This window comes from Pipistrellus kuhlii, unplaced genomic scaffold (assembly GCF_014108245.1).
Source record: "Pipistrellus kuhlii isolate mPipKuh1 unplaced genomic scaffold, mPipKuh1.p scaffold_m20_p_3, whole genome shotgun sequence".
NCBI classification, from domain to species: domain Eukaryota; kingdom Metazoa; phylum Chordata; class Mammalia; order Chiroptera; family Vespertilionidae; genus Pipistrellus; species Pipistrellus kuhlii.
The window spans coordinates 151,198,161-151,222,207 of record NW_023425529.1 but is presented as its reverse complement, the minus strand read 5'-3'; the positions used below and the strand labels follow the sequence as shown (position 1 = coordinate 151,222,207).

The 24,047-nt window shown below is 37.2% G+C and overlaps 1 protein-coding gene across 2 annotated transcripts in view; it reads right to left on the bottom strand.

Moving 5' to 3' along the window:
• Nucleotides 1-24,047, bottom strand: part of UBAC2 (UBA domain containing 2) — a 167,725-nt gene that overhangs the window by 130,954 nt on the left and 12,724 nt on the right. For both annotated transcript variants that reach the window (XM_036456288.2, XM_036456287.2), the window contains exons 3-5: nucleotides 8,864-8,991; nucleotides 4,292-4,411; nucleotides 3,706-3,815 (exon numbers count right to left, since the gene is read on the bottom strand). In XM_036456288.2, the coding sequence (XP_036312181.1) occupies nucleotides 3,706-3,815; nucleotides 4,292-4,411; nucleotides 8,864-8,991 (358 nt within the window). The remainder of the gene's footprint in view (nucleotides 1-3,705; nucleotides 3,816-4,291; nucleotides 4,412-8,863; nucleotides 8,992-24,047) is intronic.

Here is a 24,047-nt window from a genome sequence, read left to right as displayed (position 1 = left end):
TGTTAACTTCCTCTCTGCTAAATCACTTTTATTACTCTTAACATAATCACCTCTCAATAGGTCTTAGAATCAAATGAATACATTGGTTATCACTTGATTTCTATAATTAATATGGATAAATTAATATTCTTTAAAAATAAACCCAAAGAAGCCTAAAACAGCATTTTAGTGTAAGAAGATCCCTTAGATGATCTGCTGCTTTTAGATGTAAAGAAACTAAGGTCCAAAGAGGATTATAAACCAAATTCAGTTCTTTTCATGTTAACCACCAGTTTTTTGGTTTTTTTTTTTAATAATAAAAAGGAAACAAGCTTATGGGATGTAAACATTCTCATAGCTACAGGAAAGTAATATGGACTAGAAATAGAGTGTTGGGAAACAAACCACAGACATTAACTATAGTTGAAGTCATGGGAGTGGACAAGACAGCCTAGAGCACATGTGTCAAACACAAGGCCCGCGGGCCAAATCCGTCCCGCCAGGCCTTGCAATCTGGCCCACACCGCGCTGTCATCACTGCACTCCTCTGCGTTTCCATCACAATGACAGTTTATGACTGTTCAGTAAACCATTTGGCCCGCGATTTAGGCTGGATTTTAGATTTTGGCCCCTTCTCTGATTGAGTTCGACACCCCTAGCCTAGAGGAAGCACTTGAAATAAAGTTGAGAAAGGAGCGTAGACAGTAAATAAGGTCAAAAAGGACCGGAAGAGAGTAGATGCTAGGACTCAAGGGGGCAGTTATTTTATTAAGTAATGGGAGGTCAAAAGTACCCTGTTTCCCCGAAAATAAGACAGTGTCTTATATTAATTTTTCTCCCAAAGTTGCGGTAGGTCTTATTTTCAGGAGATGTCTTATCTTTCCATGCACTAGGTCTTATTTTCAGAGGATGTCTTATTTTCGGGGAAACACGGTACTTAATGTGCTATTAAAAGGTCAAAGACAACTGAAAATAAGCCACTGGCTTTAAAAATTAGTTGGATATTGGTGAAATTTATTAGATAAATTTTAAAAGTGGTAAGGTAAAAAAAAAAAAGGGGGGGGGGGAGTGAATTTAATCCGAAGTTAAGAATTATAGAAAGGGCAGATAAATTTGGAATTGATAGCCACAAAAAAAAGGAAACAAGATGTTATGTGAAAAACACTGCAAATTAGAAAGATAGCCACAAAAAAAAGGAAACAAGATGTTATGTGAAAAATACTGCAAATTAGAAAGCATGTTGACCAAAAAAAGAGAGTAGTTTCCTTTCCTGAGTTTGTGAAGCCTTGCTCTCATCAAATAAAAGATATATTTACAAAATGCAAAGTTTATTTTTTTTTAAATATGTTCTTATTGGTTTTTAGAGAAAGAGGAGGCAGAGGGTTAGGGAGATAGAAACATCGATGAGAGAGAAATATCATCCATCAGCTGCCTCCTGCACACCCTCTACTGGGGATCAAGCCACCCAAGCATGTGCCCTGACTGGGAATCAAACAGGTGACCTATTGGTTCCTGGGTCAACGCTCAATTGCTGAGTCACACTGGCAAGCCAAAGTCACTATATTGAATTAAAGATTTATGTTCCAAGAAGTCTATGTCTGAGAAAGCTTCAAGATTCTAAAATGCCATACTTTCATGTTTCATGATTTGAAAATGAAAAAGAAATACATTCCTCATTCAGGGGAATAGATGAATTAACATTTATATTGTCTTTCAAAGGAGGTCCTATAACTTTTGAATTTACTCATTTGAACCAAGATTTAGATATTCCTGCTTTAAGAATAAATAAAAATATTCCCAATAAATATAAATCCTCCTTCTAAGAACCAGTTAACAGGATTTCATAAAGAAATAAATGTTGCCGGGACCGGTTTAGCTCAGTGGATAGAGCGTCAGTCTGCAGACTGAAAGATCCCAATTCCGGGCTCAATTCTGGGCAAGGGCATGTACCTTGGTTGCGGGCACATCCCCGTTGGAGGGTGTGGAAGAGGCAGCTGATCGATGATTCTCTCATAGAGAGTTTCTAACTCTCTATCCCTCTCTCTTCCTCTCTGTGAAAAATCAATAAAATATATTTAAAAGAAATAAATGTTATTCATACAAAGAAATAACTGTCACTCAACTCTTTGTGCAATAGAAAAAAAGGTCATCAGACAAGGGGACAATCTAAATAAGAGTTAAAAGCTATATTACTACTTATGCCCAAAGTTTATTCTGAGACAAACTCACATGATACATATATACTGTTCTGTATAACTCAGTAGGCCTTATAGATAACTAAAGATAACTGGCCTGAATGAGAAATGTTTGAGAAAAACCTATGATTCAGTAATGTTGCTGCTTTCCTGACTCAATAGGAAATCATTCCTGATAACTACACTCTTTTCCACAATAGCAGAATAGTCAACTCAAACTTCTCAGTCTCATTACAATTACAATCTGTGTACCTCAACAAAAACTGTGCAATAATTATGACACAAAATTTTGTCTCCAATTATTATTCAGAACCATACATTATTAACAATACTCATACCCACTGTAATTAAATCTCAGAAAGGACAGCTACAATGTAAATTAACAATGTAAGTATGAAAGCTATTAGTCATTAACTGCATTTTTAAAATAGAGATCCAACGTGAACTTGAGTCAAAACACATACAATCATCTAATAGTTTTCAAAAACACAAATTCAAAATTAAAATAAGGCTGCAGTTAGTCATACAGAATTTTAAATATCTGGTATCTTAATTTCAAAGTATCTCAAATTATATCTAAATATCATTTAGAGATGCTTCAAGCTCACTTATATGTGCTAACAACTCTGCTCCTAGATACTAAATCCTATATAATAAAAGCCCACCAACTGGATGGCACAATAACCAGAATGACACTTGACCAGTCGCTATGACATGCACTGACCACCTGGTGCTCAATGCAGAAGCTGCCCCCTGGTGGTCAGTGTGCTCTCACAGTGGGAGTGCCACTCTGCTGACTGGGATGAGCGGCGCTCCCACAGCAGAAGTAGCCACTCAGAGGGGGGGTCTACAGCTGCTCAGCTGACTGGGATGAATGGCACTCCCAAAGTAGGCCAATCCCCAAAGGCCATGCCCCCACCAGTGCATGAATCCCGTGCACTGGGCCTGTAGTATTTCATAAACTAATACACACTTTTTGTTTTGTTGTTAAAAGAAGATCAACATCTTATGAAAGCATATACTTTATGAGTTAGGTTGACTATTGCAAATTTAGCTAAAAATAACTTACATAGTGACTTTGTTTTATCTTTGGTGGAAGTATTAAACAATGACAATTTTTAAAAACATTACTCTTCAGAAGCTTAACTTCAAATTAATTTCCCCTAATCTAATCTAATTAATTAAACTTTGTATTTTTGTGTTTAATTAGTTCACAAAACTAAATAGACAAAATTTCACTATAAAATAAACACATAAAACTAATTCTATCTTCAGAATTAGAACAGAAAATTCATTAAAAATTCCCTAAAACATGGTGCTTCAAAGCTAAAAAAAAAAAAAGTGAATGTAAAATAAATTTTGTTTCAAGAACATAATGAGAATATAAGTATACACTGGATTTTTTAATACATAAAATCAATTCTACTGTCTCTAAAAGTTTAAAATATTCTTTTACTGCTTTCATGTACACCACTACTTTAAATCAGATTTAATTAGTTATAAAATAAGCTAATCTTTGAGAGCTACTTACAATCCAGATGGCAAATTCCTGGATGCAGTAATACCAAAGAAATACCACATAGCTTCAACAAGGATGAAGTCAACCAAGGCTGACAAAACCCAGGAACCCAGCAAAAAAGACTAAAAACAAAACAAAGCATTAAATAGAGGAGTCTTCTAAAAATGAATTAACATTTATTTAATTAGAACCAGTTCAAATATATATATATAAATAGTCTTTTCTAATAAAAACAAACTTATAAAATTATATTGGTCAAACACATTAATAGCATGATTTATTTTTAACAAGTAACATATAAACCATTAAGCAAAATAAATAATTAGAAATTAAAGTCAAAATCCTAATTAAAATTGTTAGTACCCACTCATACCTGATATTAATATTATGACCTATTACCATCATCATTATTTTATTATGCTAGTGACTTAAATTAAAATTTTTATTTGGTTAATGTCTATGTTCCAATTCAGATAGAAGATCATGTAATTAAAGGTAATTGTTAATAATAACAAAATAAAACTATTTAAATATAATAAAAAACAAAAGAATGCTTTTCTCTAACCTAACAGCAAAAGGGAAATACATAAAAACTTACTGCAAATTTTCTGCTTCCATATCTTCTTTCAAATATCCTAAAATTATAAATAAGCAGACTACTGCAGAAACTATCTTTCAAATCAAGGCAAATTATTCTTCCACATATCAGCCTCCAAATCTAGATGGGGATTTAAAAAAGAACAATAAATAAGAGTGAGATCTGTTCAGGTTGCTCCTTAGCAAATTTGTTACATTTACTTTATCCTGCTTTTTTAAAAATTTCTTTATTGATTATACTATTACATATGTGTTATAATGCTTATTTTTTTAAACTCTAAGCAAAATAATGATGCATACAGAAAAAGAAAACACGTATGTGTTTTTCCTAAAAAATGAGCTCTACCGTCTCCTGCTAAAATCCTTTTCATATAACGGCACAAAGAATACTTAAATTTTTTTTGCTTATATAATAAGTAAAATTCATTCTCATTAAGAAAACGAAAAATTTCCTGTAAAACATCTTAAGATTATATTTTGTACAATTTAAAAAAATTATATACGTGAGTTGGAATGAAAGGCTAGTGTTGTTTTTATGCTATTTAATAAAATAGGTGTAACTGAAAAGCTATTTAGGGATAAACTCAATAATATCCATTTCTAAGTTTAATTTTAATACTCAACCTAATTCATACCAACCCATGTACAAGGCAAATTATGGCAACTGTTGCTAAATATTATTAGGTTTAAATTTTTTTTAATAAGTTAACCTTCAATTTACGTAAATCAACTTCTCCTTGTGTGAAAAATATATAAGGGACTATACAAAGAAGAAAGAGCAACTCGAAGGCTTGTTTTGAGACTTCTTAAATATTTTCCAGATACTTAAAAATAATCCCAATGACATTTGTAAAATATTCTGATATTATTTCCCTTTCACAATTACTTTATAAGAAAGGTACAAAAAATATTAACCTTTTCTTTTGTATTGTTTTTATTTTGGTAAAATATACATAAAATAAAATTTATCATTTTAACTATTTTTAGATGTATAATTCAGTGGCATTAAGAACATTCATAATGTTGTATCCCCATCACCACTATTTCCAAAATTTTTCAAAATTCCAAACAGAAACTCTGTATCCATTAAACAATAACTCCCCAACCTCCCCTCCCCTCACACCCTGGAAGCCATTATTCTACTTTATATCTCTAAGAATTTGACTATTCTAGGTATCTCAGACAAGTGGAATCAGACAATATTTGTCCTTTGTATCTGGCTTATTTACTTCACTTAGCATTATGTCTTTAAGGTTCATGTTAAAGCATGTATTGGAGCTTCATTACTTTTAATTGCTAAATAATATTACACTGTATGTCTACACTACATTTTTTAAATCCATTTATCTGTTAATGGACATTTGAATTGCTTCCACCTTTAGGTTACTGTGAGGAATGCTACTATGAACATTAGTAAAATTAACTCTTTTAAAATAAGGAGAATATGTACAGAGAAAGTATTTTACTTGTCTAAGGCATATGACCTTGCCAATAAAATTTTTGCAAATATAAATAATCATAATATAAATGAGAATATAGACTATACCAACTGTCAAAACATTTCACTTCCATCTCAGTTCCAACCAAGACAGTCTTTGTTATCAGTGTTCCAAAACATGAGGGCACTGGACTGGTTTAGAGATGGCGGTTAGAATTCATTTCACATGTCCATCTAACTGAAATGGGGATGGCTGCAATAATGCTGTGTTAAGGTCACAGCTGGGTTTAAGGAGAAACGATACTATCATCAATTGGCAATGGCTATAATGGGCACACATACGGACACAGGTGACACCACTAAACTAAATTTCTTTTCTCCCTCAGAAATTCCATGACTGCATCAGGATCACATTGAATCTTTAGGCCAGCATATTTGACCATCAACATGATCAAATGAGAATGCTTTGTAAGCTATTTAGTGCAGTGGTTGGCAAACTCATTAGTCAACAGAGCCAAATATCAACAGTACACGGATTGAAACTTCTTTTGAGAGACGAAAACCGACTTCTGTGAAGGGGCCATGAAGTTTCAATGGCACTGTATGTGCGAGCCCACACATGATATTTTGTAAAAGAGCCACACTCAAGGGCCCAAAGAGCCGCACGTGGCTGGTGAGCCCCAGTTTGCTGACCACTGATTCAGTGCTTTAAAATATTCGATATTAGATGATAATGACTGTCACCTTTGCAGAACAAGATGCAGAAACCATGAAAAATAGCTCCAAGCCGAAACCCGTTTGGCTCAGTGGTAGAGCGTTGGTCTGCGGACTGAAAGGTCCCAGGTTTGATTCTGGTCAAAGGCATGAACATTGGTTGCGGGCACATCCCCAGTAGGGGGTGTGCAAGAGGCAGCTGGTCGATGTTTCTCTCTCATCAACGTTTCTGGCTCTCTATATCTCTCCCTTCCTCTCTGTAAAAAATCAATAAAATATATTAAAAAAGAAAAATAGCTCCAAGTCTTATATTCCTCACATTTTAATCTCTCTCTCTCTCTCTCTCTCTCTCTCTCTCTCTCTCTCTCTCTTTCTATATATATATGTGTGTGTGTGTGTGTGTGTGTGTGTGTATATACATATATATATATATATATACACACACACACACATATATATATATACACACATACACACACACACACACACACACACACACATACATATTCCATTCAGGGCAAAGCCCTGAGACCCACTAGAAAAATCTGGGGGATTAAGGACATTAACACTTTACAATTATTTAAATTTAACAAATTGGATTTATAGAACCCCATTTTTTTTGTTTTTTTGTTTTAGTTAATGACAAAAAAAACTACAATTAGAAACTACACTTTTAAATAATTTTGTAATTTGTCCTATGCTTAAGGACACAAAAACCTGTGACCGGTTTAAGAATAAATCATTGGGGATTACTATAAGGTGCCTGCTCCTTATAAAAATTGATCACTAATTTACACTCAACAAAGCACTACTTCTGCATTCAACCTGAAAAACACTAGAGGCAGGATCTCTGCCGTGTCAAAATGTTCTTGCAAAAGAAAGTTCTTCACCAACTGTCTCTCCTGTCCTCATCCAATGTAACCCTGTACTCATCTCCAACCATGCTTCCTATACAGCATCTCTAACGGTTTGAAGTACATATTGCTTTGGGAAATAAAATGCTCTCTCTCTACTGCTAATAAACTGGCATCCCTTTCTTCAGACCAAATGGAAAATTCCTATCTTTATGGCTCTCCAGAGCTATTCCATTCTATACTGGTCCCTATTTCATTTATCATCCCTGAAGATTTCATGTACATGTATGTCTTATGTATGTGTATGTTTAGATTGCTCAAGTCAGAACTGAAACTTCTTTTTCTTTAATATATATTGTATTGATTTTTAACAGAGAGGAAGGGAGAGGGATAGAGAGCTAGAAACATTGATGAGAGAGAAACATCGACCAGCTGCCTCCTGCACACCCCTACCGGGGATGTGCCCGCAACCAATGAACATGCCCTTAACCGGAATCGAACTTGGGACCCTTCAGTTCACAGGCCAACGCTCTATCCAATGAGCCAAACCAGTTTCAGCAGAACTGAAACTTCTTATCTCTGTAGCTGCTCTTATAAAAGCAAAGTGAGAGCTTCTTAGGAGATTCTAGCAGGAGAGTGGTACCTATTCACATTCCTGGACAGAAGAGTGGTTGTCCTCTTTATCTTCAGAGTATAGATGGCCATAAAGTGGTGAAGTGGAAGGGGATGCTTGCCTACTTAATCAGATTAACCAAATTAACCCCCCGAATCAGGAAGATACCAACTTCAGTCCCTTAAAGCAGTGGTTCTCAGCCAAATTGAGAACCACTGCATTACAGCAACTGAACTTATACAGAATCTATACTATATTCTAACAGAAAATAACTGGAAGACCTTCACAGGAACTTGGTGAAACTAACCTGAGTGGTATTAATTATGTTATTATGGAGTACACGTGGATTATTGTGGATAACTGAAGTATTTAGCAAAGAAAAGGTGGCAGGTTTATACACCACAATTTGCACTAATACTCCAACTCATAGCTAAGACCCAGCACCAGCATGTTCCATGAAATTAGCCCATAAATCTTGAAAACCATAGAATTCTGCTCTTCCGAGCAGCAAAAACCCAAAAGAAATTCCCTACTTGGTTTAACCATCACTATAAAAGTAATTCATAGAATCAATAATTTGTTAGAGCTGAAAGAGTTAGACTATCCAATCAATATTCAAACTGATGCAGGTTTTTTAAATGCTACATTCTAATCACTAAAAACCAAATTTAACATTGTTTTTAATTCTCTTGAAATTATAAATTGCATTTTCATGCGTAAAAAGTAACTGAAAAGAGGTGGGTGGTGTCTAGTACTGCAATTGCTTCATTAGAATCTGCTTTGCTAAAAACATCAATAAATAAAGCTAGAGAACTAGTTAATAGACTATTAATGATAAATAGTATTACTTGCAAATGTAGAGGCTTTGAGGGACTAAGAGTAGCAGAAAGAAAAGGCAAATCTATGGAAAAAACTGCCTTCTCCCTTCCCAAAGGCCAATGAAGCAGAGCTCACCTGGAAGTCATCCTTGACTGCTTGGAGGTCATACAGGAAGAACCTCTGACAGTGTGGCAGGAGTAGAGTCAGCAAAAGAGACAGGGCACTGGGGACCAGTAAAAGACTCTTAGATAGAGGTGCCTTGTCTGGAGGGAAAAAGAAAACCGTTTTGAGAATTATTGTTCCTAAGATTAAAAAAAAAAAAAAACACGAGTGAAAAAAAGCAAGAGAATTTATTTTTAAAACAAAATGAAAAGTAAACTGCACAAACTCTGGAATTTAGTTCTCATTAACATACATTTCAAAACATCTACCTACAGAGGTAAGCGACCAAAGGGCACTGAAAAAAAATTTATTGGCAAGGTTTTCACTGTCAGTTGGCTCTTATATGAGACTAAACCAAGTTTACAGCCAGTAACTTCCATAAAATACCTTTCAGAACATGGTCACCAAAGTGCAAAGAAATAGAAGAGTATGCTTTCTATCAAATTGACCGGTTAGCTTTTGAGCATGTGCAGGATTTACATACATAAATACATTAAAAATAATTAAAATGTGGTTAAAAGTGCTAACATTACTAACTGCAGTGGCCTACTGAGATTATCCACCATGAGTATGACTAGAGCCCAAGTCCATTTTCCATTAAGAACCTTTTCTAAAATTATGCAGCCTTCAAATTACAACACCATTTCCACTTCCCTTCGTCCATCTCAGTGAAGCATTTTAGTGAAGCCTGAGGATCCCTCTGCCCCCATTCTGCACCCGTTTCCAGGGACTATTTGAATAATCAGGATTTTGTACTTGTTTTGCCTTCTGAACTACATTACAGACTTCTAAAGAAAGGCCACCTGCTTACCCTTCTCTGTATTGGCAATAAAGCCCAGCACAACCCTTTGCACCTAAGAAAGGTTCAGATCAACAGGACAGACAACAGAAAAGTATCACTGATGGAGACATTCTCAGGTGGTACAAGGATCATTTCAATAGTATTCACAAGAAACTCCCTGGGAGTGAATTTACTAATTACAGTTGGTAAAGAGTTTAAGTATATAAAAATAGCCCAACTGTTTCCTCTCTGTTAAGGTCTTACAACATCTAAATTGAAACCATTAGTACAGTGGTTGCATACTGTCTTCATGACTGAGACACAATCAAGGCTCCAAGAAATCTAAAAGCTAACAGAGCTCCCCACCCCCAGATCAGAGGTTCCCCATGGCCTCAATAAGTATAGAAGAAACAATAAATATACATCAAAAGCAGAGCAGAGCACCATGGCTGTGAGCTTAATCAACCTAAATTCTATCTCCAGCGGTTTAAGCCTCAGTTTTCCTCACTTGTAAAATGAAGATAAGAAAAGCTACCCCAAAAGTGTTATGAGAAGTAAATGAAATAGGGAAAACTGCTTCTGCAATTGCAATCACACCACCCCAGGACAATGGGTTTCCTGTAAAGGCAAGCTCCTTTATTATTCTGACAGGACCAAAGATGGAGCAGGGGTAATGTAAGGCAGCTGGAACCATGTTGTCTTCCTCAGCTTGGGCTTCCACCATTCCTTGTAAAACAGGATCATTCATTGCTGCCTCTTCCAGGCCAGCTCCTGAGTAACTCGGCATTACTGAAGAAAATCAAATCACTGAGCTGCAAGATTTCACGGTAAGTTCATAGTCTCAAATCTCAAACTGACACTCTACTGATCAGCAATTCTATTGCTTTTCTCTAGTAAATCTACTCTCCAATTTATTTCACATCATCTTATCCTCTCTCCTCAAATCTCCCTGCTCCACACTCCCAACTTGGTTTACATGTCACCAATTGAATAAATGAATGACATGCTTTAGTATTCTCAATCATTCTCTAAAATTAACAAGCACCTACTCTTTTTTTTTTATAATATATTTTATTGATTTTTTACAGAGAGGAAGGGAGAGAGATAGAGAACTAGAAACGTCGATGAGAGAAACATCGACCAGATGCCTCTTGCACACCCCCTACAGGGGATGTGCCCGCAACCAAGGTACTTTTGCCCTTGACCGGAATCGAACCTGGGACCTTTCAGTCTGCAGACCGGCGCTCTACCACTGAGCCAAACGGCTTCGGCAAGCACCTACTCTTGACCATGTATTATCCCTGGGGCCCTAGGGTATAGTAGTAAGTGAAAGCACCCTCCCATTTTGTGGTGCTTTCAGTCCAGACAAGAAAGAAAGAAAAATACACAAATCAAAGCAACTATGCATTATGTCCAATGGAAATAAATACTACAGAAAAATTAAGCTGGCCAGGCTGGTGTGGCTCAGTGGTTGAGCATTGTCCCATGAACCATGAGGGTGGTTCAATTTCTGGTCAGGGCATATGCCCAAGTTGTGGGCTCCATCCCCAGGAGAGAGTGTGCAGAAGGTAGTTGATAGATGATTATCTCTCATCATTGATGTTTCCATCTCCCTCTCCCTTCCTCTCTCTGAAAATCAATAAAAACATATTAAAAACAAAAAGAAAGGAAAATTAAGCAGGGTAAAAAATATGGCTATATCATCCATCATAGATTACCAGGTTTCTTTTAAAATACTTGATAGGACTGCCATACACCCATTCCCCATCCCTAACTGAAGTTAGGTATGGCAACATGACTCACTTTGGTCAAGTCAGTGATAGACATTGCTTCAAGGCAGATATTTGAAGAGCCAGTGAATGGACTTTCCTTCTGCCAATACTTAAGATGGTAGCCATACTATTACCCAGATGTGAAGTGGACCTCCCAGGTGATTTGCCACAGAAGGATACCATCAGTGAGAAACAAACCTTGTTGTTTAGGCCCTTGCGATTTTGGAGTTGCTTGCTGCTAGAGCACAACTTAGCTTATCCTGGTTTAGTGGAAAACAGTACTAGTAGGGAAAGAGGGTGGTTAAAAGGCCCTTCTAATAAGCTGAGATTTGAGCAGAGACCTGTGAAAGTAGGCCAAGCAGATATCTGGGGGAACAGTATTCCTGGCAGAGTAAAGAGCATATACAAATGCTTTGAAACAGGAACATGCTCAACATAATTTTTAAAAAACACACACAAAAAACCAAAACACAAGAAACAGTAAGACCACCTACGCAGCTAAAAGCAGAATAAGCACAAGGCAGACAAGTAGGATATAAGGTCAAATATGTGGGAGACCAAATAGTGTAGAGCTCTGTAGGACTTTACAGAGGACTTTAATCTTTCCTCAGAGAGGATCAGTTTGAGGGATTTAAAGCAGGAGTATCACATGATCAAACATATTTTCATAGTACCACTTTGGTTGCTAAATTGACAAGACTTCACAGGAAGGGGGATGTAGAAGAATGGAGACAGGTAAAGAGGCTATCACGATGATCCTGGCATGATGATGGCCAGGACAGGATGGTTTAGGTAGGGATGGTCAAAACTGGGAGATGGCTGGAAGGTACAGCAAGCAGGATTTGCTGGCTGACTGGGTGTACAAAATGGGCAAATAGAGAAATGACTCAAGTTTTTGTTGAGCAACTACTGTAGAAGAACTGCTGCCAGCTACTGAGATGGAAAATTCTGTCACCTTTGCCCTTACTGTGCCTATAAGATCTGAGCCCATTTTGCAAAATGCTCCCTAACCCCCATGTTTATCTCCACCCTCTATACCAGTGCTATGCAAAGTAGCCAGTTCACAAGCTGCTACCAGTCCATAGTGAAGTTTGTGTCAGAATGTGAATCAATACACTGCATCCTTCAGGGAGGAAGTCCAGCTATAAAAAAATGTCATCTGAACTGAACATGTGCTCTGCTCCAATATCACATTATTTGTGAATAGTCCTGTGACTCCTTATCCTCTTTGTTCTGGTTTATTTTTTCATATATCTTATTAACAAATGCTTTATTAAATAGTGATTCATCAAATTTATCATTCAAATTGATTGTAAGAGACACCATTCTTTTAGGTGTCACTAAAAAAGAAACAGTGGCAAATATAATTCTAAATTGTCATTAATTATTAGGTACACCCACTTTCAGAAACACTAAAATGTGAAAAATTTTCATTTAGAATCAAGAAATATGTTTGTGTATTGTTCATCTTTCCATCCTCAGTCCCCAATAAATATAAGCTCCCTGGATGCTGCAACTTAATCTAATGTGCTTACTTTTGCAGCAATTCCCCATACCTATAGTAGAATCTGGCCCATAAGGGCAGTCAATAAGTGTTTGTGTAATAAAAAGTGAATGATGTATAAAAGGGACTCAATAAATACTGATGGAAGAAAAGCCCAAGTGTCCAGCAATGGATAACTGAACAAATAAAATGTGGTGTACATATATATATACACACAATTGAATATCTACCTATTCACTCTGAAAAAGGAAGGAAATTCTGACACAAGCTACACTATGGATAAACATTTTGGACATTACCTTGAGAGAAATAAACCAGACACAAATGGATAAGTATTTATGACTACATTTATATGAGGTACCTAATTAGTAAAATTCATAGAGACAGGAAGTAGAATAGTGGTTGCCAGGGGTTGGGGGAGGGAAGAATGAGGAGTTGTTTAATGGGTAAAAATTTCAGTTTTGCAAAATGAAAAGAGTTCTAGAAGTAGATGCACAATTTAATGCCATTAAACTGTACACTTAAAATGGTTAAGACAGGCACTAGCCAATTTGTCTCAGTGGATAGAGCATAGCCCTGCAGACTGAAGAGTCAAAGGTTAGATTCCAGTCAAGAGCATGTGCCTTGGTTGCAGGCTCGATGCCTAGCCCCAGTCGGGGCACATGCAGGAGGCAACCAATTGATGTTTGTCTCACATTCATACCGTGTTTCCCCGAAAATAAGACATCCTCCGAAAATAAGACCTAGCTCATGGAAAGATAAGACATTCCCTGAAAATAAGACCTAGTACAACTTTGGGAGAAAAAATTAATATAAGACACTGTCTTGCTGAAACTGGTTTGGCTCAATGGATAGAGCGTCGGCTTGGGGACTGAAGGGTCCCGGGTTCAATTCCGGTCAAGGGCATGTACCTTGGTTGCGGGCATATCCCCAGTGGGGGGTGTGCAGGAGGCAGCTGATCGATGACTCTCTCATCAATGTTTCTAACTATCTCTCTCCCTTCCTCTCTGTACAAAATCAATAAAATATATTTAAAAAATTTAAAAAAAGAGACACTGTCTTATTTTCGGGGAAACAGGGTAGTTCTGTGTGTGTGTCTCTCCTCTTCCCCTCCACTCTCTCTAAAAAAAAGGGGGGGGGGGAGGAAATGCTTAAGATGGTAAAATTTGTTAAGTTATCTATCTATCTATCTATCTATCTATCTATCTATCTATCTATCTATCCATCTATCCATCCTAGGCACCTGTTGCAGGAATATTCCTGCAAGACTTCAGGCAGGCTTCCTTCCCACCACCCCCACCTCTCCCGCTGCAGTGGGCAGGGCAGGGCGTGCCCCACCTGCCCCACTGCGGCCACCGCCACCTCCACGGCCACCTCCGCCACCTTCTCCACAGCTGCACGCATGGCCACCACCGCTACACGCCTCACCCCACATGCCCGACCCGATGTGCCCGCCACCGCCGCCTCCTCTGTGGTGTGCACCGCCATTGTGCACTTCACCCTACCCCGCCCCGCCGCGCACATGCTGCAAGTGCTTTCCCTCTAGCAGCTGCAGCCGCCTTGCTTTCTACTTTCCCTCCCTCTTCCTTCTATGCTGTCTTCAGTCTTTACTCCTCCCTCCCTCCATATATGTAAATTAACTGCCATCTTTGTTGGGTTAATTTGCATACTCGCTCTGATAACTGGTGAGCGTGGCTGATAGGCATAGTGGAATGATGGTTAATTTGCATATTACTATATTATTAGGAGATATATATTATATAGGGCAATTCAGTCCACAACCTGATTTTTTGTCTACCTGTATTACCAATTAATTATTACTAGACCTAATATATATATATATAGGGCAATTCAGTCCACAACCTGATTTTTTGTCTACCTGTATCACCAATTAATGAAAGAGGAGTACTGAAGTTTCCAACTATATTGTGGATTTATCTGTTTCTCTTTTCAGTTCTATCAATTTAAAATTTTTGGGATCTGATTTTTGGTTCTCTTAAGAGGAAGATTTAATAGTAGAATTATCTGATTTAAGTTATCAGCTCTATATTAGGGTGATATATATATATATATCTAATATTTGCATATTAGGGTGATATATATATATAGGGCAATTATTTGCATATTAGGGTGATATATATATATATATATATATATATGGCAATTATTACTAGACCTAATATATATATATATATATGTGTGTGTGTGTGTGTGTGTGTGTGTGTGTGTGTGTGTATATATATATATATATATATATATATATATATATATATATATATAGATAGATAGATGGTTCGCTATGACGTGCGCTGAACCACCAAGGGGAGTGCACAGAACATGCTGGATGTTGGCCACAGCGGGATGGGGGCATGGGACCAAGGTGGGGCACCGGTCGTTGTCACTGGGGCAAGCCTCTGTGGTTACTGACAATTTGCTAACACCTTGATCTTGAACTTCTAGCCTCCAGACCTGTAAGAAAACAAATATCTGTTGTTTAAACCACCCCATCTCTAATATGTTATTAATGGCCATCAGTAAGTATACAGAACACTTGAAAAAACAATATCACTTGAAAAGCAATACCAATCAATTTAACCTGGATGATATTTATAGAACACTCCACCCAACAACAGCAAAAAACACATGTTTTAAGTGCTTATTCTCCATGGTAGACCATATTCTGAGCCATAAAACACACCTCAATTATTTTTTTTTAAAGTTAAGGTCATGCAAAATATTTCCCTGACTACAACAAAATGAAACTAGAAATAAAACAACAAAAAAGATGGATGGAAAACATCCCAAATACCTAAAATTAAACAACATATATCTTAACATATCTGGGTCAAGGAGGAAGTCAAAGAAATTAGAAAATATGTTAAATGGAATGAAAAGTGAAAGAACAATCAACCAAAATTTATGGGCTACAAATACTAGTAAGGCAGTATTTGCTTAGAGGGAAATTTATAGCATTAAGTGCTTATATTGGAAGAGAAATGGTTTCAAATAATGATGTAGGGATACAAGCTTTTAAAAACTAGGAAGAGCAAATTAAACCCTAAGAAAGCAGATGAAAAGAAATAATTAAAATCAAAGAAGAAATCAATGAAATAAAACAAAACAAAATATAATAGAGAAAAATCAATGAGACTAAAAGCTTACTCTGAGAGGATCAATAATATTAACACACCTGTAGCAGATGATCAGGAGGAAAAAAGAAGGCAATTACCAGTATCAGGAATGATAGAGGGGACAGCACTACAGATTCCACAGACATCATTAGGATAATAAGAGTTTGCACAACATTGTAAAATGTTCTTGATGTAATTGAACCATTTAAAATGGCTGGAATGGGCTGAAACCGGTTTGGCTCAGTGAATAGAATATCAGCCTGCGGACTGAAGGGTCCCGGGTTCAATTCTGGTCAAGGGCATGTACCTTGGTTGTGGGCACATCCCCAGTGGGGGGCGTGCAGGAGGCAGCTAATTGATGACTCTCTCTCATAGATATTTCCAACTCTCTATCCCTCTCCCTTCCTCTCTGTAAAAAATCAATAAAATATATTTTTTTAAATGGCTGGAATGGTAAATTTTATGTATGTACTTTTTATCACTAATAAATATTTTAAAGGGATAATTAGAAACAACATTTGCCCATAAAATTTGACAACTTAGATGAAGTAGACAAATACCTTGAAAGATACAATCTACCAAAGCTCACTCAAAAAGAAACAGGTAATTTGAACAGTCCTATAGAAATGAATTCACAGTTAAAATTCTTCCAACAAAGAAAACTCCAGACCTCATGACTTTGCTGGAGAATTCTACCAAGTATTTAAGAGAAAAAAGAATACTAATTCTAAACAAACTCTTCCATCATATAGAAAAGGAAAGAACACTTTCCAAATCATTTTTATGAGGCCAGCATTACACTGAAACCAAAATCATACAAAGATATTGAAAAGAAACAATACACCAACATCTCTTAGGAACACAGATACAAATTTTTCTTCAACAAAATATTAGCAAACTGAATTGTGCTGCACATAAATAGGAAATACATCATGACCAAGGGAAGTTTATACCAGAAATACAAAGCAAATATATCAATGCAATTCCCTATATCAATAGAGTAAAGAAAATGTACTGTATAATTCTATTCACACCCTGCACAATGATCTGCTTATTCTATGAAGCCAACTTTTGTCAATTCATTAGGCAAAACTTGCCACTTACTCTGTAGTCAATGATAAGCTACTGGCTGTGTAGTTAGTGGTAGGCTATCTCTTCGATCAAATCTTATTAATTATGATCAACATTTACTGAGCATTTTCCAAGTGCAAAATACCATACACAGTAATTGTATGTACTACCATACTCCTGACGCTCACACCTCAGGTCTTTACAGTTACTCCCTGTACCCTAAATGTTCTCCCCACATCTAATTTAACCTGATCATTCAGTCCACTTTTCTAATAGCATCTGAAAGTGACTTTTACTCATGATTTTATTGCTCTGGAGCACATCACCCTGCTTATTTCAAAGCATTTTTCACTATTTGAAATTATTCTCTGTTTGTTTCTTTGTCTCTTCTATCAAAACACAATAGTCTTTCTTGTTCACTGTTATATTCCCATCCTCAGAATAGCACCTGGCACATAGTACTGGCACACAGTATTTGGTAAACAAATAAATTTTATGAGGTAGATACTACTTTCTACAAATTTAAACACATGAAAAAAAACTACAACTCAGCCTAGGTTCCACTGAAATGGAAAGGTAAGACAAAAGGCTGGATACAGGTAGTTTACTTTGGAATGTGATCCCAGGGAGCTGAAGTGAAGAACCCAGAGAGTGAAACAGGGAGGGAGTGTCATCACACGGTTTCATTAGCAGTTGGACACTGCTCTGAGTGATAGATGTTTCTGACAAGTGCTTGATCCCAGGGGATTTTCTGAGAAGGCTTGTGAATGTGTTCGCAGAACTATCATCCAGGGAGGACACAGGAAAGCAATTTTATCCATCATCTCTCGATAATCTAGAGTGGCCAAATAAAAGAAGCTCCAATGGAAAAATTGGAGATATAAGCATTACCAAACCAAACTGGTTTACACCAAATAAGGCTGGAGAAACAGATGGAATGAATGAAAGGTGAGGCTGAGCACACCAAAATGCTGTCTGAAATAATGGTGAGGAAATGGCAGAACCAAGTTCAAACCCTGAAAATAGGACCACATAAAAACTGCTTCTCATGCTGCATTGCCACAGAACTCCATGGTCCAAAGTGATTTTCACCTGCATGGCAGGGTTTCAAGTGAAAGACATTTTTAGTCACAAATAGCAACCACAGAAATCAAAGTGGTACCCTGTATAACAAAAATAAATGCAATTGTGAATGGGGATATAAAAGAGCTGAAGTCTTGGGAGGGTGCAACATGGAATGGTTATTTATTAAATGTGAAACTGATTTTAAAAAATTTTAAATAGATATAAATGCTCTGCCCCCAAAACATCTGCATCTAGGAATTTAGCTCAAATTATCATGGATGTGTATAATTTTTTTGCTCCAAAAATGGTCATCATAGCCTTGTTTATGATCAGGAAAAGACTAGAAACAACATGAATGTCTAATAAGAAAATGGGTAAGTTATGTTTGACCCATTAAAATAATCGATTTTAAGAAGTAGGTTGTAGCCGAAACCAGTTTGGCTCAGTGGTAGAGCGTCGGACTGTGGACTGAAAGGTCCCAGGTTCGATTCTGGTCAAGGGCATGTACCTTGGTTGTGGGCACATCCCCGGTAGGGGGTGTGCAAGAGGCAGCTGGTCAATGTTTCTCTCTCATTGACATTTCTAGCTCTCTATCTCTCTCCCTTCCTCTCTGTAAAAAATCAATTAAAAAAATATATTAAAAAAAAAAAAAAAAAGAAGTAGGTTGTAGAAATAATATTTCATGCCTTGGAAAAATGTTCCTAAATAATAAGTGCAAAATATTTCTAATATGTAATTAGCTATTCTAGTAAATCATCAATACCTTTTTCATTCCATGACATATAAACTAATTACTAAAATCCTCCAACACACCAAAAAAAAAAAAAAAAAGGTATAATTTTGATTCATTCACACCATATGGCTATTGTTGTGTTGGCTTTGTCAATTTTTTTGACACCTAAGGGAAAAGAGATCAGTGCCCCTGACTAAATAGTCAGATATTGCATGTTTTAAAAATTCTTGCAGCACACTGGTTGAAAATCGCTGTAGTAAATAAATAAAATGTTATATACTACTTCTTTAAAAAGTAGTATATAAATTCCTGGGGTTTTTTAAGCACTTATAAAAATATTAACTGATAATCTCTGAATAATCTGTTCATGGAAGATTTTTTTTATAAAAACATTTTTTTAAGAATTAGAAAAAGTAATTTTTGGTGGACCCGTTACTAACTCAGTAATGTCACTAAATCCTTATGCACTGAAATAAGGCCAGTCACAAGCAATCTTATGACCTCACTGTGAGTGGAACCAGGAAGTGGTTCATACATGAAGAACCCAAGCAGTGATCAAATGAAAAGTTAAAAACAATTGTCACTTGTCTGTAACAGGTCCTTCTACCTTAGAAAATAGGGATGTTACAAATTTTGATAACAGACAAAATATTAATCCAAAATTAAAAATATAAAACATCTATGACAAAGATAACATAAAACACCAAAATTTAAGACATTTCCTTTTGGGTCATCTCCCTTTTGGTATGACCAAATTACACAGCCATTTCTGTGGCAATGAATAGCAACCAGGCTTTGGTGACTGTGTATTATCCTAAAATAATTATTACAGTATTTGTTGATTATGCCAGGCCCTGTGCTAAAAAAAGCACTTTCTGTGTAATAACATCTCAGTGAATACTTACAGTAACCCTGTGACAGCAGTGAGTTATCTGCATGCTCTAGGTAAAAAATAGGTTACGAAAGGTTAACTTGCCCAAGGTCACAGCTAATTATTAAGTCTGAGATATGACTCCAGTTCTGCCTCACCCGAAAAAAAAGTTTTTCTAATACATAACAGGGAAACATGATGTCTTATATCATGGTCCATTCTAAAGGGATTTTCACCATTAGTATTTCATATGTATCTTTTTGGTTCCTCAAAAAAGTTAAACATAGAATTACCACATACCCAGCAAATCCATTCCTAGTTATATACCAGAGAACTGAAAAACAGATGTTCAAAAAAAACAAAACCCGAATATTCAATTCATAGCAGCATCATAATAGCCAAATAGTGGAAACAACCAAATCCATAGACGAATGAATAAACAAAATGTAGTATATCCTTACAATAGAACATTATTCAGCCATAAAAGAAATGAAGTACTAATATATGTTACAATATGGATGAACCTTGAAAACATTATGTGAATGAAAGAAAGCAGATATAAAAAGACATATAATGCATGATTCCATTTACATGAAATATCCAGATTAGTAGTTGTTAGGGGCAGGAAGGAGGAGGAAATGGCCAGTGACAGCTTAGTTAGTACTAGGTTTCTTTGGGGGGAATAAAAATGGTCTAGAATTACAGTGGTTGGTGATGATTGCACAACAATGTAAATGCACCGGAAGTTAATTGTTGTATACTTTAAAATGGATAAAATGGTAAATTTTATGTCACATGAATTTTACCTGAATAAAAATATGCATCTTTTATTCAGTGAAGACACTCACCACAGGTCTTGCAGAAATTAGCCACATTGGCTGTTATAGAAGCACTGCAGCTGAAGATAGAGGCAGGGGGTGGGGAAGGGACAAAGAAAGAGGCAGCAAACCCAGCAACAGTGCCTGTTCCCGCAAGTCAGCCATGTAAACACACACTCGTCAAAAACCCCAGTGTGGTTCACACCACTGAGAGGAGTCACCATATCCTACCATATGGTTTTTCTATTTCTGACTACTTAACTAGTAAACTTCTCAGGGTTCCCACAAAAATGGGATGATTTGGTGTCTCATGAAATAACTTACCCTAAAGAAAGAGGCTAATCCAAAAATTAGTGTGGACGTTCACAAAAGTGCAGTGACCGATGCATTGCAAGGGATACTTTCCCACCATGATTTATTTTTCAGTCCTAAAGCTTCCTAGAAAAAAGTTAATGAAACTTATCCTCAGTGACCAAGTCGAGAGGAGGGAGTGCCTTCTGATGATCATCTCAACAAAGATTCCCATAAAACTACCCAGAAATCAAAAGGTCCCAAGTGTGTTTTTGTTACTTATCCTCACTTCCCTACAATGTTTAGAAGTAAAATGCTCTAAGCCATCCATGAATCCGCTCTTGTTCCTAATACACCAAGAAGACTTCAATGACACTGGGCACCTGATGGCTCCTCACACAAGTCACCAAACAACTGAGCAGAGTGCTTGCCTCGTGAGGACACCCAATAAACACTGTTACTAGACCAATTCTTGTAAAATGTATCAGGAAAATGAACAAAAGAAAAGACTAAGAAATTTCCAGGGGGAAAAAAAATGACATGAAGGAAGAGGGCTTACTTTGTAGATACAAAAATTTAGGAGTGGGGGAGGATGAGCAATTGAAAACTGTAAAAGGAAGTTCTAAAACTGAGCCTAACATAACGGCTTGTGTGCCAGTGAAAGTGTGCACCTCTGCAAACTACCAACAATGCATTGGGCACCTATACATTGTGTTTATTTTGGTTCCGCTGTTATGCTGGACTCCAGTTTACCCTCCTTAGAAAGATTTTATATAAACATTAAGTCTTTCATTTAGCATAAAAAAACAGTAATTGTTAAAAAGTGCTAATTAGACAAGGGATATAATTGTAATGAAATAATAATTTAAAAGCCAAAAGAAGGAGATCCAAGATGGCTGCGCCCAGGTGAACACCTAGCCGCAGCCGCACACAACAATTTCAATAAAATACAACTAAAATATAAAACGGACATTGCCCAGAACTACAGGAAGGTTGACTGACTGGAAATTCTACAGTGAGAAGCAAGGAGAAAACCAGAAGGAGGTGCGGAGGAGCTGGAAAAGCCAAGGTACGGAGACGCGGAGACGCGGTGCGCAGAGAGGACAGAGCCGGAGAGGAGGAAGGCCGAGTGCCTGGCGGGCGTTCCCTAGCGGAAAGGAGATAAAGCTCCGACTGTGCTGGGCCCCCGACTGCTCTGATCCCCAGTTTTAAGCCAGACCCCGGGGACTCAGGCTCAGCCATAGGGAGCCGGGCTGTAAGGTGGAACCCCGGGGAAGTGGCGAAAGGAGGTCCCAGCGGTGCGCACACTGCGCGCAGAGAAGGGACATTCGGCTGTGCCGCGGGCTTGCCCTGACGGGAAGGAGACTGGGGCTCCAGACTGCTCTGAACGCCACCTCCAACTCCACTTCCAACTGAACTGAACCCCAATACCGGGCTCATTGTGGGAGAGCATAGACTGTTTGGCAGCAGGCGAAAATCGAGGGCACCTTTCTCTCAGAGGCGCCGGCAGTGAGCTCTGAAGGACCCGCATAGGGCGGGGCTGACGGAAGCCAAAGCTGCAGGCTCCACCCTGAAACCCCGTCCCATCTGTAACTGCGAAATGCGACAACAAAATAGATCACAAACGAAAGAAATGGAGGACAAAAAGCGTCTGGATATAGAGTTCAAATCTACGCTTATAAGGTTTTTCAAGAATTTCCTAGAAAAGATGGATAAGGCCTATGAGGATATGAAAAGAGATCAACTAGAATTAATAAGGGATCAACAAGACATAAAGAATACATTGTCTGAAATAAAAAATATTTTACAGAGTCCTAAAAACAGAAGGGAAGATCACAAGAATCAAGTCAAAGATTTGGAACATAAAGAGCCAGAAGACACTCCTCCACAGAAGCTAGAAGGCAAGAGAATCCAGAAAATTGAAGATAATGTAAGAAACCTCTGGGACAACTTCAAGCGAACCAACATCAGAATTATTGGGGTCCCAGAAGATGAGAGAGGGCAAGATATCGAAAACATACTGAAAGAAATAGTGACAGAAAACTTCCCCCACCTGGGGAAAGAATTAGACTTACAAGTCCAGGAAGCGCATAGAACTCCAAACAAAAGGAATCCAAAGAGGACCACACCGAGACACATCATTATTAAAATTCCAAGAGCAAAAGACAAAGAGAGAATATTAAAAGAAGCAAGAGCAAAGAAGGTAGTAATCTATAAAGGAGCACCTATACGATTGTCAGCTGACTTCTCAACAGAAACCATGCAGGCCAGAAGGGAATGGCAAGAAATATTCAAGGTGATGAATAGCAAGAACCTACAGCCAAAGATAATCTATCCAGCAAAGCTATCACTCAGAATCGAAGGCCAGATAAAGAGCTTCACTAATAAAAAAAAGCTAAAGGAGTTCATCACCGCCAAACCAGATTTATATGAATTGCTGAAGGGGGTTCTTTCAGAAGATAAAGTAAACAAAGATAAAAATTATGAACAACAAATACGTAACTATCAACAAGTGAATCTAAAAACCAAGGAAATTAAAAAAATCTGATGAACAATATTAACTGTTGAATATAATAGAATCAGAGGTATGGAAGGGGAGTGAACTGACAATTCTTGGGGAAAAGGGGAGAGGGGGGCGTGGGAAGAGACTGAACATAAACTGTGCACATATGGATGAGGACAATGGGGAGAGGGGAAAGGGCAGAGGGTGGGGTGGGAACCTGGTGGAGGAGAGCAATGGTGGTGGGGGGGGGAAGGAACATTTGTAATAATATGAACAATAAAAACTTATAAAAAAAAAAAAAAAAAAAAAAAAAAGCCAAAAGAAGAAAATTATCAATGTTGCACGTAAATACAGAATAAATTATTCAACAGTAGAAACAATTCTAATAAGGTGAATCAGGAAGCTTGTTGATAGTACCAGACCCAAGTGATAAACTATAAGAGGGGGAAAAAGTAATTTTAAAAGGGTAAAATGAGTGATTATTGGCAACAAAATCAGTTATAAGTTCAAGTGTCTTAATGGGCTAGGCAGGTATCAGTGAAACAGGGAAAGTAGATGGCAAAAGTGCATGACCAGTAGATTTATTTTGTCATCTAACAATTCAGCCCTGGTGTTGC